Source organism: Ictalurus punctatus, chromosome 7, assembly GCF_001660625.3.
Source record: "Ictalurus punctatus breed USDA103 chromosome 7, Coco_2.0, whole genome shotgun sequence".
NCBI classification, from domain to species: Eukaryota; Metazoa; Chordata; class Actinopteri; order Siluriformes; family Ictaluridae; genus Ictalurus; species Ictalurus punctatus.
In genome coordinates, this window is record NC_030422.2 from 12,285,899 (window position 1) to 12,298,924 (window position 13,026).

The following is a 13,026-nucleotide window of genomic DNA, read 5'->3' on the forward strand; positions in this document are numbered from 1 at the left end:
ACTCTCCGTCTGTATCTTTGTAATCCACCTGTCCCTGTCTCACTCTCTGTTTCTCATTCAGTGATCCAGTCATCCCTGTCTCACTTTCTATTTGCCTCACTCTCACTGTCTCACTCTTCCTGTCTCTTTCTGTCATTTGCTCATCTCTGTCTCTCTCCCTGTCTCACATGGGAAACTCAAACTAAAATTTCCTGAAGTTGAACCCAACAGTATTAGTGCTGTGCTAGCAAGTGTTAGTGAGTTTTAGTGATGTTTCCCGCATGTATCCCATCAGCCCTGAGTTAGGGAGTTAGTGGGAAAACTGGCACCTGTGTCGGAATGCGTATATGTAAGGAAGTCTAAATATATCCGAGCTGCTGACGTTAGCTTCTCCGGTTACTTCCTTAACGATCCGCCTACGGTTATAAAAATAGCACAGCTAATGCTATAAGCTAAGTGTGTGTAGATATTAAAATGTGTCAGTGTCTACTCCCTTAGATTTAATAATAACACATACTGCAGCTCCGTTTACACACACTGCGCTATAACTCCGTCTCCATGACGACCAGTGGGATTACAGATGTCTCATTGGCTACAGGAATGCTAGTTATACGCTAACAGTAGTGATAAATTAACAGTGTGTAACACTTCCTGTTTCTAATGAGTCACCCAGTGTGAAAGGGGATGGAGTTTACACTCTCTCTCTACTTGGCTTTCTAACTTTCTATCATTCACTCATCCCTTTCTCACTCTCTACCTGTCTCACTCTCTTGCTCCCTCTCTCACTTTATCCACTCATTCCTTTCTCACTCTCTGCCTGTCTTACTGTCTCTCCCTGTCTCATTCTTTCTTTATATCTATTCATCCCATTCTCATACTGTACCTGTCTCTGTCTGTCATTCACTCATTCCTATCCTATCATCATGTGTTGTAACGGGAGCGTGTTGTAACGGGAGCGTGTTGTAATGGAAGCGGGTGTTGTAACGGGGAGCGCGTTGTAACGGGGAGCGCGTTGTAACGGGGAGCGCGTTGTAACGGGGGAGCGTGTTGTAACGGAGAGAGCGTGTTGTAACGGGGAGAGTGTGTTGTAACGGGGAGAGCGTGTTGTAACGGGAGCGCGTTGTAACGGGGAGCGCGTTGTAACGGGGAGCGCGTTGTAACGGGGGAGCGTGTTGTAACGGGGGAGCGTGTTGTAACGGAGAGAGCGTGTTGTAACGGGGAGCGTGTTGTAACGGAGAGAGCGTGTTGTAACGGGGAGCGTGTTGTAACGGAGAGAGCGTGTTGTAACGGGGAGAGCGTGTTGTAACGGGGAGAGCGTGTTGTAACGGGAGCGCGTTGTAACGGGAGCGTGTGTTGTAAAGGGAGCGTGTTGTAACGGAGAGAGCGTGTTGTAACGGGAGCGCGTTGTAACGGGAGCGCGTTGTAACGGGGAGCGCGTTGTAACGGGGAGCGTGTTGTAACGGAGAGAGCGTGTTGTAACGGGGAGAGCGTGTTGTAACGGGGAGAGCGTGTTGTAACGGGGGAGCGTGTTGTAACGGGAGCGCGTTGTAACGGGAGCGTGTGTTGTAAAGGGAGCGCGTTGTAACAGGGAACGCGTTGTGACGGGAGAGTGTGTTGTAACGGGAGCGCGATGTAACGGGGAGCGTAACGGGAGCGCATGTTGTAACGGGGAGCGCGTTGTGACGGGAGTGTGTTGTAATGGAAGCGCGTGTTGTAACGGGAGCGCGTTGTAACGGGGAGCGCGTTGTAACGGGGAGCGTGTTGTAACGGGGAGCGTGTTGTAACGGGGAGCGTGTTGTAACGGGGAGCGCTTTGTAACGGGGAGCGTGTTGTGACGGGGAGCGCCGCGTTGTGACGGGGAGCGTGTTGTGACGGGGAGCGCCGCGTTGTGACGGGGAGCGCGTTGAACGGGGAGCGTGTTGAACGGGGAGCGTAATGGGAGCGTGTGTTGTAACGGGGAGCGCGTTGTGACGGGAGAGTGTGTTGTAATGGGGGAGCGTGTTGTAACGGAGAGAGCGTGTTGTATCGGGGAGAGCGTGTTGTAACGGGAGCGTGTTGTATCGGGGAGAGCGTGTTGTAACGGAAGCGGGTGTTGTAACGGGAGCGCGTTGTAACGGGGAGCGCGTTGTAACGGGAGCGTGTGTTGTGACGGGGAGCGTGTTGTAACGGAGCGCGTGTTCTAACGGGGAGCGTGTTGTAATGGGAGCGCGTTGTAACGGGGAGCGCGTTGTAACAGGAGCGTGTTGTAACGGGGAGCGCGTTGTAACGGTAGCGTGTGTTGTAACGGGAGCGTGTTGTAATGGGAGCGTGTTGTAACAGGAGCGTGTTGTAATGGGAGCGTGTTGTAACAGGAGCGTGTTGTAATGGGAGCGTGTTGTAACAGGAGCACGTGTTGTAACGGGAGCGTGTTGTAATGGGAGAGTGTGTTGTAACGGTAGCATGTTGTAACGGGAACGTGTTGTAACGGGAGCGTGTTGTAATGGGAGAGTGTGTTGTAACGGTAGCATGTTGTAACGGGAACGTGTTGTAACGGGAGCGCGCGTTGTGACGGGAGATTGTGTTGTGACAGGAACGCGTGTTGTAATGGGAGAGCGTGTTGTAACGGAAGTGCGTGTTGTAACGGGAGAGCGTTGTGACAGGAGAGCGTTGTGACGGGAGAGCGTGTTGTAACGGGAACGCATGTTGTAATGGGAGCGCGTTGTAATGGGAGTGTTATAATGTGGTGTTTATGATCGCGGTGTTAATCAGAGTGTGATGTGCTGCTGTGATAATGGCGACTCTGCAGCTGAAGGATCAGAGAAGTGTGAGATGACACTGTGAAACAAACGAGGGCTAATGAACTCCAGCACTAACGAGGACTCACAACAGGAAATTAGCAGAAAGGCTAAAATTAGCACAGCGCAGGACGGTTAACAGGAAGTCAGATTTTTTTAATAATGAGGGAAATCGCTCTCATCCTCGCTGCTGCTCATTAGCACAGCGCTGTAAATAAACGAGCACACTTTAACTCCGTAATGGCCAAATTCATCGCTAATGACCTCACTAGCGGAAACAGCAGCCTGTGAAAACACACACACACACACACTCTCTCTCACACACTGCACTAGAGAATTAACATAAAGTGGTTTTTAATGAGTGAAACGACGGGGCACTTCAACTAGCCCTGAGTACAAACACACACTTTTATTCAGACTGGACTCACGATCACATTAATAAACAGCACATTTACATAAATGTGTCATGCTCCTGTATTATGAGGGGGAACACACACACGCACACACGCACACAAATATAAAATTATCCCAGGACTGAACATTTATACAGGGATTATCAGCGACGCCTGGAGGTTTATGCAGAACATATTTGGGATCAACATTTCTCTTGTTAGAAAGTAATAAAGCAAATATCCTAAACATGTCGGTGTGTGATGTAGAATAACAGTGAGTGTGAGGTGTGATATGTCATGTCTCACTCCTCACACCCCACGTCTCACTCTTGTTTTGATATATAAAGAGTGAGACATGAACCCTAACCCTTCTCACATACCATGGCTCACTTCTCACCCCATGAGGAGTGAGACACCCCATGTCTCACTCTTGGTGTGATATGTGAACCTGTGGTGTGTGAGGAGTGACACCTGCGGAGTGAGACATGAGAAGTTAGACATGGGGTGTGAGGAGTGAGAAATGAGGAGTGATGCATGGGGTGAGGAGTGAGACATGGGGAGAGGCATGAGGAGTGAGACATGGGGTGTCTCCGGATGTTTCACTCTTCACATATCACCCCATGTATCACTCCTCATGTGGAGTGTGACATGGGGAGTGATGTGAGGAGTGAGATATGGTGTGAGGAGTGAGACATGGTGTGAGGAGTGAGACATCATGTGATATGTGAGAAGTGAGACATGGTGTGATGTGGGAGGAGAGACATGGGGAGTGAGGAGTGAGACATGAGGAAAGGAGGAGTGAGACATGGGGTGTGAGGAGTGACACATGAAGAAAGGAGGAGTGAGACATGGTGTGATATGTCAAGTTCTTTAGAACATGTTTCTGTTGATCAGGAGTCTGATCTTTAATGCTGTGATTATTATTATTATATTTATAACAGTTATTATAACATATATATTTATAACAGTTTTCATTTACTTGATTATATCTTTATTGTCTTTATCATGATTAATAATCAGAACAAGGTTATTTACACCTTAGTTACTCACTGATTGGCCTTTAAAGCTCTGGAAGCTGAGCACTCATTGCTTCAGAGTTTCATCACCAGCGCTTTACACTCTGCCTGCTATTTTCAGCTCATTTGGTGAAAAACGGTGTTGTTCTGCTGATCATGTGACTGCTGTTGCCTAGCAACCGGAAGCTGTTGGTTCATGCAGCAGCAGGAATAATAAAGAGCGCAGACTGTAAAAGTGATTTCTCTCACAGCTACAGGACAAGTTAATGATGGAGATATTAATGCAGCGTGATGGTTAGGACCAGAGGAAGCTGTTAATAAGATGTTCAGGAGACGTGGAGCACCGAGCGAGAACACTTCATCATCCTCACGCTGATCCTGTTACAGAGGAGACGTGGAGATGAGATGAGATTCCCTCGGCACGGCGCAGGAAAAGGGATGAACGCTCGCTTTCTGATCAAATCAGCACAGTGAGGAGCGTGGAGTGAAGCGGGAGTCTGAGTGGAGCAGCAGTCAGACACGACACACCACGTCTGCTTATTACACACACGCATCTTCACCATAATCACCTTCATTTCCATCATCATGACCTTCACCATCATCTCCACCATAATCACTTTCATCATCTCCATCATCATCACCACCATCATCACCACCATCATCATCACCATCAGTTCCATCACCACCACCACCATAATCACCTCCATCATCACCTTCATCAATTCCATCACCACCACCACCACCATAATCACCTCCATCGTCACCATAATCACCTTCATCATCACTATCTCCATCATGACCTTCATATTCACCATAATCACCTTCATCTCCATCATCATGACCTTCACCATTATCTTCACAATAATCATCTCCATCACCACCATAATCACTTTCATCATCTCCACCACTACCATCACCATAATCACCTTCATCTCCATCATCATGACCTTCACCATCATCTTCACCATCATCACCATCACCACCATTATCTCCATCATAATGACCTTCACCATCATATTCACCATAATCACCTTCATCATCTCCATCATCACCTTCATCAGCTCCATCACCACCTTCTCCATCACCACCATAATCACCTCCATCATCACTATCTCTATCTTGACCTTCACCATAAATCACCTTCATCATCATCATCATGACCTTCACCATCATCTTCACAATAATCACCTTCATCATCTCCATCATCAGCTCCATCACCACCATAATCACTTACATCATCTCCACCACTACCATCACCATAATCACCTCCATCTCCATCATGAGCTTCCCCACCATCACCTTCATCATCGTCACCTTCATTTCATGAAAGTCATGGAAGTGACTAGGGGAAAGTGTTAAAGCAGTTTAGCTGAAGTTTCTCCACGTGATTTTTCTTTTTCCAGGTTACAGGATGGTTGGAAGGTTCTGGTTCTGGTTCCGTTGCTGCTTTACCCAGATGAAGTGGATTAGATGATCTGAGCTGCGCAGAGCTGCGAGCGACACTGTGATAAATGAACGCTGCGTTTTCTGCAACACGGCCACGGGGTTTATATTAACGCTACATCAATCATCCTGCGGCCATCTTTAAAACACACACACACACACACACACACTGTCGCGTTCCGAACGACAAACCACTAATTACGCATCGACTGTGGAGTGCAGAACGATAAAAAACATCAACACCACCACCGTCCCAGCCTGCAGCAGTGTCTCTCTGTACACCTGATACAATCACTCATACAATAACACCATTACAGCTGTGGAGTACAGGGAAGAAAGGAGGGGGGGAAGGAAAGGATGGAAGGAAATAAGGAGGGAGGGAAAAGAAAGTACTTTTAGAGAAAATAAATGAAACTAAAGAAATAGAAATAAAGAATAGAAGTAAAAAAAAAAGAAAGAAATAAAAAGAAAAGGCAAAAGAAAGGGAAACAAATAAAATAAACATGACAAAAGGTAAGGAGGAAAAAGAGAAATAAAAGAGAAAAATGAAAGAATAGTAGATGGAAAGAAAGAGTTGAAATAGATTTGAATAATTAAAATGATTTCTAGTTTACAGACTTTGTTAGCTAGCAGGCTAATATCTGCTAACCTGACAGGATTTCTGAGGTCAAATGTAGAAATGTGATCTTTATGATCAGTGCTAGTGAGAGCGAACGGTACAGAATGACTTCACTTCCTGAGTGGATCGTTATGAGTGCTTTAGGTATTTATAAATTTGTACAATCTTCACTGCTAGCACTAACTAGTTAGCTAATGTGTATTAACTAGCTAATACTTCCACTGACTGGATTTTAAAGTCATATAAATACATTTTTATAATTGAATATTAGTATGCTACCTAATTAGCAAACCATGGTAACCAGCTAATTAGCAAGAAAGCAAGCCAATCATCTTATTTTATCATACTTTATTCTGGTAGCTTGTAGCATACGAGTTAAGTGGCAAACCAGTTATTTATATGCAAGGTAGCTTACCAAGCCCGTGAGTTAGCAAGCTGATAGGAGTGTGTAAGTAAACAGAGTGTGTGAATCAGTTTAGCGCGAATGTTCACTACACACAAGCAAGTGTTATAAACCGCACTGAGACACACAGGATGTTTATTATTTCTTTAATTAGTTTCCTCCATTTTATAAATTACACTTTTAAAAAGAGGAAAAATGGAAAAAAGACAAAGATGAAAGAAACAAAAGACTTTTGTATATTACATTATAACAGGAATTTCCCATAAACTCTCACACTCATCCCCTCTCTCTCTCACACGCTCTCTCGGTTCCCTAAGCGACGGTTTTGAAGGTCTGCAGGATCAGGTTGGTTTGGTGAATCAGCCGGTTGGCACTAATGAACACGTTTATTGCTCTGAGGGTCAAAAAACACACAAAACTCATTAATAATAATAATAAGAAGAAGAAGAAGAAGAAGAAGCAGAAGAAGAACTGTAAACGTTATTCTAATTATTATTCACAGATTCGACAATAACGCTGGATAAGACATATTTTCATTAATATTAGCACCAATCTAACAAAAACGCACTCTGGAAATCCCTAGCTCGGACAAAACGGGACTCATTTAACAGAGCGAATCTCTGCTGTGTCCAAAAGATTCACGGACTTAGTTGACTCACTGAACAAGAACAGAACGAATCATGGCTGGTGCCCAAAACAATCAATGACTCAGTTGATTCACTGAACAGCAGAGGAGTGACTCTTGGTCGCAGTGTTTGGGTTTGCAGATGATTCACTGATTCGTTCACCTTCGCGATTCGGTCAGAAGGACCGAATCATGCTTCATTGAAAGCAGTCATAACTCATCACTTACTTTCCGTCTTTGAAGTAGGTCTTCAGTGTGTCGCTGAAACTTTTAGAGTATTTCACAAATTCTTTCTTTTGGTGTTCAAGAGCCTGTAAGCAAACAAAAAAACAAATAAATAGATAAAAAGCTGCACGTCCGATGCGCTGTGATCACATTAACCCCTTAACCATGTTTTAGACTGCTTCAGATTGGATCTCTACATCCACGACTGAGAGGGAAATAAAGTCCAGCTCCTCAGTGACTGGGATTAAGGCACCTCACTCTGATCTTAGATTCATTTTACACTAATATGTTAATCTTACAGTAATAGTGCCATAATCTTGAAATGAATGTGAAAAAAACACACTGAGGTTACACGCGTGTTAGATTAGTCTAGCGTTGGGTTACGCACGTGTTAGATTAGTCTAGCGTTGGGTTACGCACGTGTTAGATTAGTCTAGCGTTGGGTTACGCGCGTGCTAGGTTAGTCTAGCGTTGGGTTACGCGCGTGCTAGGTTAGTCTAGCGTTGGGTTAATATGGTACATCATTAGCTTTTTTCTCACTGGACATTTCATACAGGATTATTGCAGACTTGCGGAAACTTGAGTTTACAGAAAGCACCGCTGCATTCTCTTTCCTTTTACAAAATGGAGGACATTTACATTTTCATTCATCCTACTTTAATCCGAAGCTTATGTTAACGTTACATATCCTTAATCTAAAGACTAATCTAAAGATAACATTATACTAATGTTAATGTGTGTGTGTGTGTGTGTGTGTGTGTCCCACCCTGCGGTTCTGATAGTGGTATTTCTTGAAGACGTTGTTGACGGTGTCCAGCAGCTCCTTTATGGCGCTGGCGATGTCTCTGTGAAAGTCACAGACAGAAATCAGGATGAAATGATATTTTAAATGAAAGCTGTACAGTGTACAGGGGCATGCAGAGTGAGATAGTAAGACTGAGATCATATTTCCTACCCCCGTGTCAGGGGGTTTACGGTAACGCTGCTGCAGTTGACAGCAAGCAAGGACATGAGGACAGGAAGTAGAGGAGGAAGAGGAGTGTGGTGTGTGTGCGTCTCACTTTATAGTCTGGAGGAAGCGAACTCTGTCATTTATCTCGTCTGGAATTTTACTCAGGATCTGCTTCAGCGCTCTGGCTTTTTCATTCAGATCCTGAAACTCCTGCTCCGGCCTCTCGATCAGATACTCTGGGAAAACACAAACACACACACACACACACACACACACACACAGAGTAAAGAAACAATACCCCCTACACACACCATTATTTAACCAACACACGCTAATTTATATTCAGAAGCATATCACTTACATAACCCACCCCTAACTGACCATCATAAACACATCAGTTAATAACTGATTGGTTTTAATCATGCAACACGCATATCATATACATGAAACTGATCTACAGACACCATTTACATAAACCACCATCTAATTTTACATTAAACACATTTCTTATTGTGCGAAGAATACAATCGTACCTTCAACATCATCCGCAGCCATGCGCAGTAACGACTCTGTGAAATTAATTTCCACGTTTTTCTTCTCCAGGATCTTCATGATGATGTCCTGAGTGAGACCCGGGTTCTCCTTCTCTGCCTTAACAAAAAATATATATCTATAACTAGAGCTAATAAACCCACAGATTTAATCATGCACTCAGTTCTGACAGCACACCATCGTCATCACACGGAAAACTTCAGCGTAAACCAAGAGGGTGTAGCCTAAACCTGCCATTACTTACCCAACCGTTACAGCTCATTTACATAAACTTACCCTGTCTTTACATCTAATTTACATAAAACACACCTGATTCTACATCCAATTTACATAAAACAACCAACAAAGGCTTTTCATATAATTTACATAAAACATACTTTGGCTTTTCATCTAATTTGCATAAATCACACCCTAGATTTCATCCAATTTGCATAAAACACACCCTGGCTTTTCATCCAATTTACAATAAATACACCCTAAACATGCAGCAATGTAATAGAATGAACTTGTTTACACCAGACCTAATTTTACAAGGACCATTTTTATTTATTTATTTATTTATATATATATATATATATATAATTTGCATAAAATGTGCCCTAATTTCACATTAAGTACAGCTCGGTTCTACATGTAATTTATAAAAAAGAAATCCATTTCTCCATAACATTGGTGTAAGTGTTAATCTGATCACACTTCCGGCTTAGTGACGTTAGTAAAGAAGTAAAGGTGACCCGTCTGATTTAAATGTCCAGGTGTGCGCAAACGTACTTTAATAAACGCTGCACGGAGAGTCTGAGCCGCTGACAGGTTTATTCTCTCCAGCTGTGTCAGAAAGCCCACACACACACACACACACACACACACACACACACACACACACACACATAGGAAAGCGTTAATCAGCATCACATACATCATATCATCACACAGCTGCTGTAAAGTGAATAATCCACTCATCAGGCTGTAAATTACAGGAGCTGGACTTTGTGGCGAGATTACCTCATTGAAGACGGGATACATGACGGCGTATAACGTCATCGAGACCATCGAACTCATCTCAGCTTCATTCTTCATCTCTTCCATTGTCATCCTCAATACATCAACAACCGCATGGGAGGGAAAGCCAAGTGGAACTGGAAGAAGCGGTGAAGGAACGTGATTTGGAGAACACCACAACTACAACTCCAGGAACACCAGGAACACCCGGACTCCAACAACACCAGGAAAACCCCGACTCCGGGAATCCTGCAGCTGGATCAGTTCTGACATTTCAGGATAGAATGACGGCATTAATTCAGACACACTCCTCTCTTCTCAATTCATTCCATCTGCTGTATACGAGTTCAGTGTACACACCTGATCCAGCTCTCTCTCTCTCTCTCTCACACACACACTCACACACACCCTTCCTGAGGTTAACATGGGTGTGTTACAGATGAACAAAACACTCAAATATCCAGCAGAGGAAAAGTAAACACTAAACATTGCCCAAGCCTACGTGATCAATCCTGTAATAAATCTCTCATAAACACGTTAAAAACTTTTAATAACAGTTATTATATATCACTATAACAGCCATTCCAATAATAAAGCGCTCCTTCATTAGCAACGATAGCTTCATTTTGTAGCACACAGAACAATATCTAAAAATATTAATCTTCATTACAGTTCAATATGCTAGTAATAAAGCAGAAAATTAACATTAATTAATATTATAATAAGTAAAAAAAGCTGAAAAGTGCAGAGCAGGTCACAAACGGTGAGCGAAACTAGCGTTAGCATTTCTCAACCAGCGTCCATCTAAATCAAACGGAAATGACGACGTTCTGGACCACAAAAGAACCCAATCCTACACCAACACCGATAAATACCTTTTTAAATGTTTCAGTTATAAATCCAGGCTGAGATTAAACAACGCTAACTCCGCTCATAGAGTCGCTAGTTTCTCTGCTTCAGAAGGCGGAAGTGTTCTGCTCGAGCTGCGTATGTGGTGACGACTTCCGCCCGACTACCAATCAGGAGACAGTATTCCAGCCCCCTTCCCTGCTGCCTGGAAGACTTCAGTAGTGCAGACTGAACAGAGCTGAGCGGCTTTAGGATTTAAACTGCTGAAGTTCTCACCAAATTTACTGCGTTTTTCATCTGTCAGGGACAAGAAAAGTAACAGGAATGTGAATTTATAGATTTATAAACCTCACGATTATCCTTTACTCTTCTTTATTTTGAGTATTTTGGACTTAAAGTAGACAAAATGAACTATATTAAAGGAATCTGAGGCAGTTTTAAAAAGAAATTCTGCCCAAAATATCCTTAATTACTTTATACTTTGTGATACTTTAGTATTTTATGACTTCCCCCCTCCCCCATTCATATACACTTAACAAACAGCTGCTTTGTGTAGAATTACTGTAGTTTGCGTTTAAGCCCCGCCCCTTTATTTGATTGACATCAACGTTTATCAAAGTAAAGTGCTCATCTTCATAACAATCTGAAGTGTAAATCACCACCAACAATTACTGAGAAAATGAATCTCCCCTCTGTGTGCTTCGGAGCTCAGGGGAACACAATACTTTATCGTACATCACCACTCCTGAATACCCCAAAGTTCAATACTTTCCTATAACACCAAATGTATTATTCCTCTTCCACCACAGAATTTGTCAACGATTACAATTTTCTATTTATTAAAGAAGGACATGTCATACTTTTTATCCAATTATTGTTGCATTTAATGTTTGTGAAACAAGTTAGTTCATGTTCTGACTGATGCTATAGCAGCTATAAACAGTTGATCCCTCACCAGCCTATTGTTATTCTCTCGAACAAAATGAAAACTGAAAAGAAGTGTAAACTCCTCTGTCCTGAAGATGTGAGAAAACTTAAAGACTCAACAGCCTCTGACTGTTACAAAGCGCTGACACTGGAGACTCCTTCCTTACAAGTTACATCAATTATGGAAATCATCAGATCAACATTTACACATGTTCACATGGAGCGTCCACCGTGAATGAGTTGTTACTGTGGACAAGCGCATCAATCTAAACCATATTGGTTAATTTCGGATAATAGTGCAGATCACAGGAAATTAGCTCTGTATAAACAGTATAAACAGCACTGTGTCATTCATCAGTAAATAAAAATGGGAAAGGTTGGTAAATTGCTGTGGTATAAGAGGAATAAAACACTTGAGGAAACAGTTTTATACATGAGGATTTTTTTTTTGAAAAATTTAGTTTAAAGTTCAAACCTGGTATTAAATCCGATCACAAGCAGACAGTGTTAAATAATCTCCAGGTGTGAGAAGGGTCTGATGTGATCCTGTTTCTCTGTATGGTGCAGCACGGCGCGGGTGGAGATTAACATGAGTTCATCTATGAATCTATAAATAGTATTTTCCAGTGGAGCTGTTTTTCTTTATTGTGTAATCAAAGTGCTTTGGTGTGGTTTTAAGCCACTTCAGTTAATGTCTCTGTTTGGGTTTCACTGTTTTAACTGTATTTAATGATGAAGGCGGAGATGGGTGTAGTTACTCTTTCCACTCAACAACAACTGGAAACTAATTTTTATTCCCTGACAAAATGGACTTCTAATGAATCCTGGAACAAATGAACAATCTGCACTATACTGAAAGAGAAAAAACACAAAGCAATGAACTCAGACTCAGACCTGCTCAGTCTCCAGAAAATTAATGTTTTGGTTAAAAACCTTTTCTCCCCCCCATTTTATCCTGAGGAGGTGCAAACTCAAGGAGATACACTCGACTTTAAATATAATGGTAGAAACAAAACTCATAGTGAAAATAAAACACAAGGAAAATGATAATGTTGGAAATGACATAGTTGTTTTATAAAGTCTGAAATCATCACCACGTCTAAATGCCTTTGAGTCACCGTGAAGCTTCTTATGAGGAACAGCGTGGTGAAGCTCCTCAGAGAAATACAGTAAACATGGCAGGCACATGCACATGAACAAAGAGAAACACACATAGATTTAATCATAATTATCACTCCAGTCATCTTTCATTCTGAGTTCTTCATCATCTC

General features: G+C 42.7%; 1 protein-coding gene across 2 annotated transcripts; it reads right to left on the reverse strand.

Annotated features, from left to right (window-relative positions):
• Positions 1-6,755: 6,755 nt before the first annotated feature.
• pdcd10b (programmed cell death 10b) lies at positions 6,756-10,927 on the reverse strand. Of its 2 annotated transcripts, none has more exon segments than NM_001200435.1 (8): positions 6,756-7,020; positions 7,480-7,562; positions 8,243-8,321; positions 8,538-8,664; positions 8,962-9,079; positions 9,752-9,805; positions 9,983-10,245; positions 10,855-10,899. In NM_001200435.1, coding segments are annotated over 7 exon segments (633 nt in total). In that variant the 5' UTR covers positions 10,073-10,245; positions 10,855-10,899; the 3' UTR covers positions 6,756-6,938.
• Between the last annotated feature and the right edge of the window lie 2,099 nt (positions 10,928-13,026).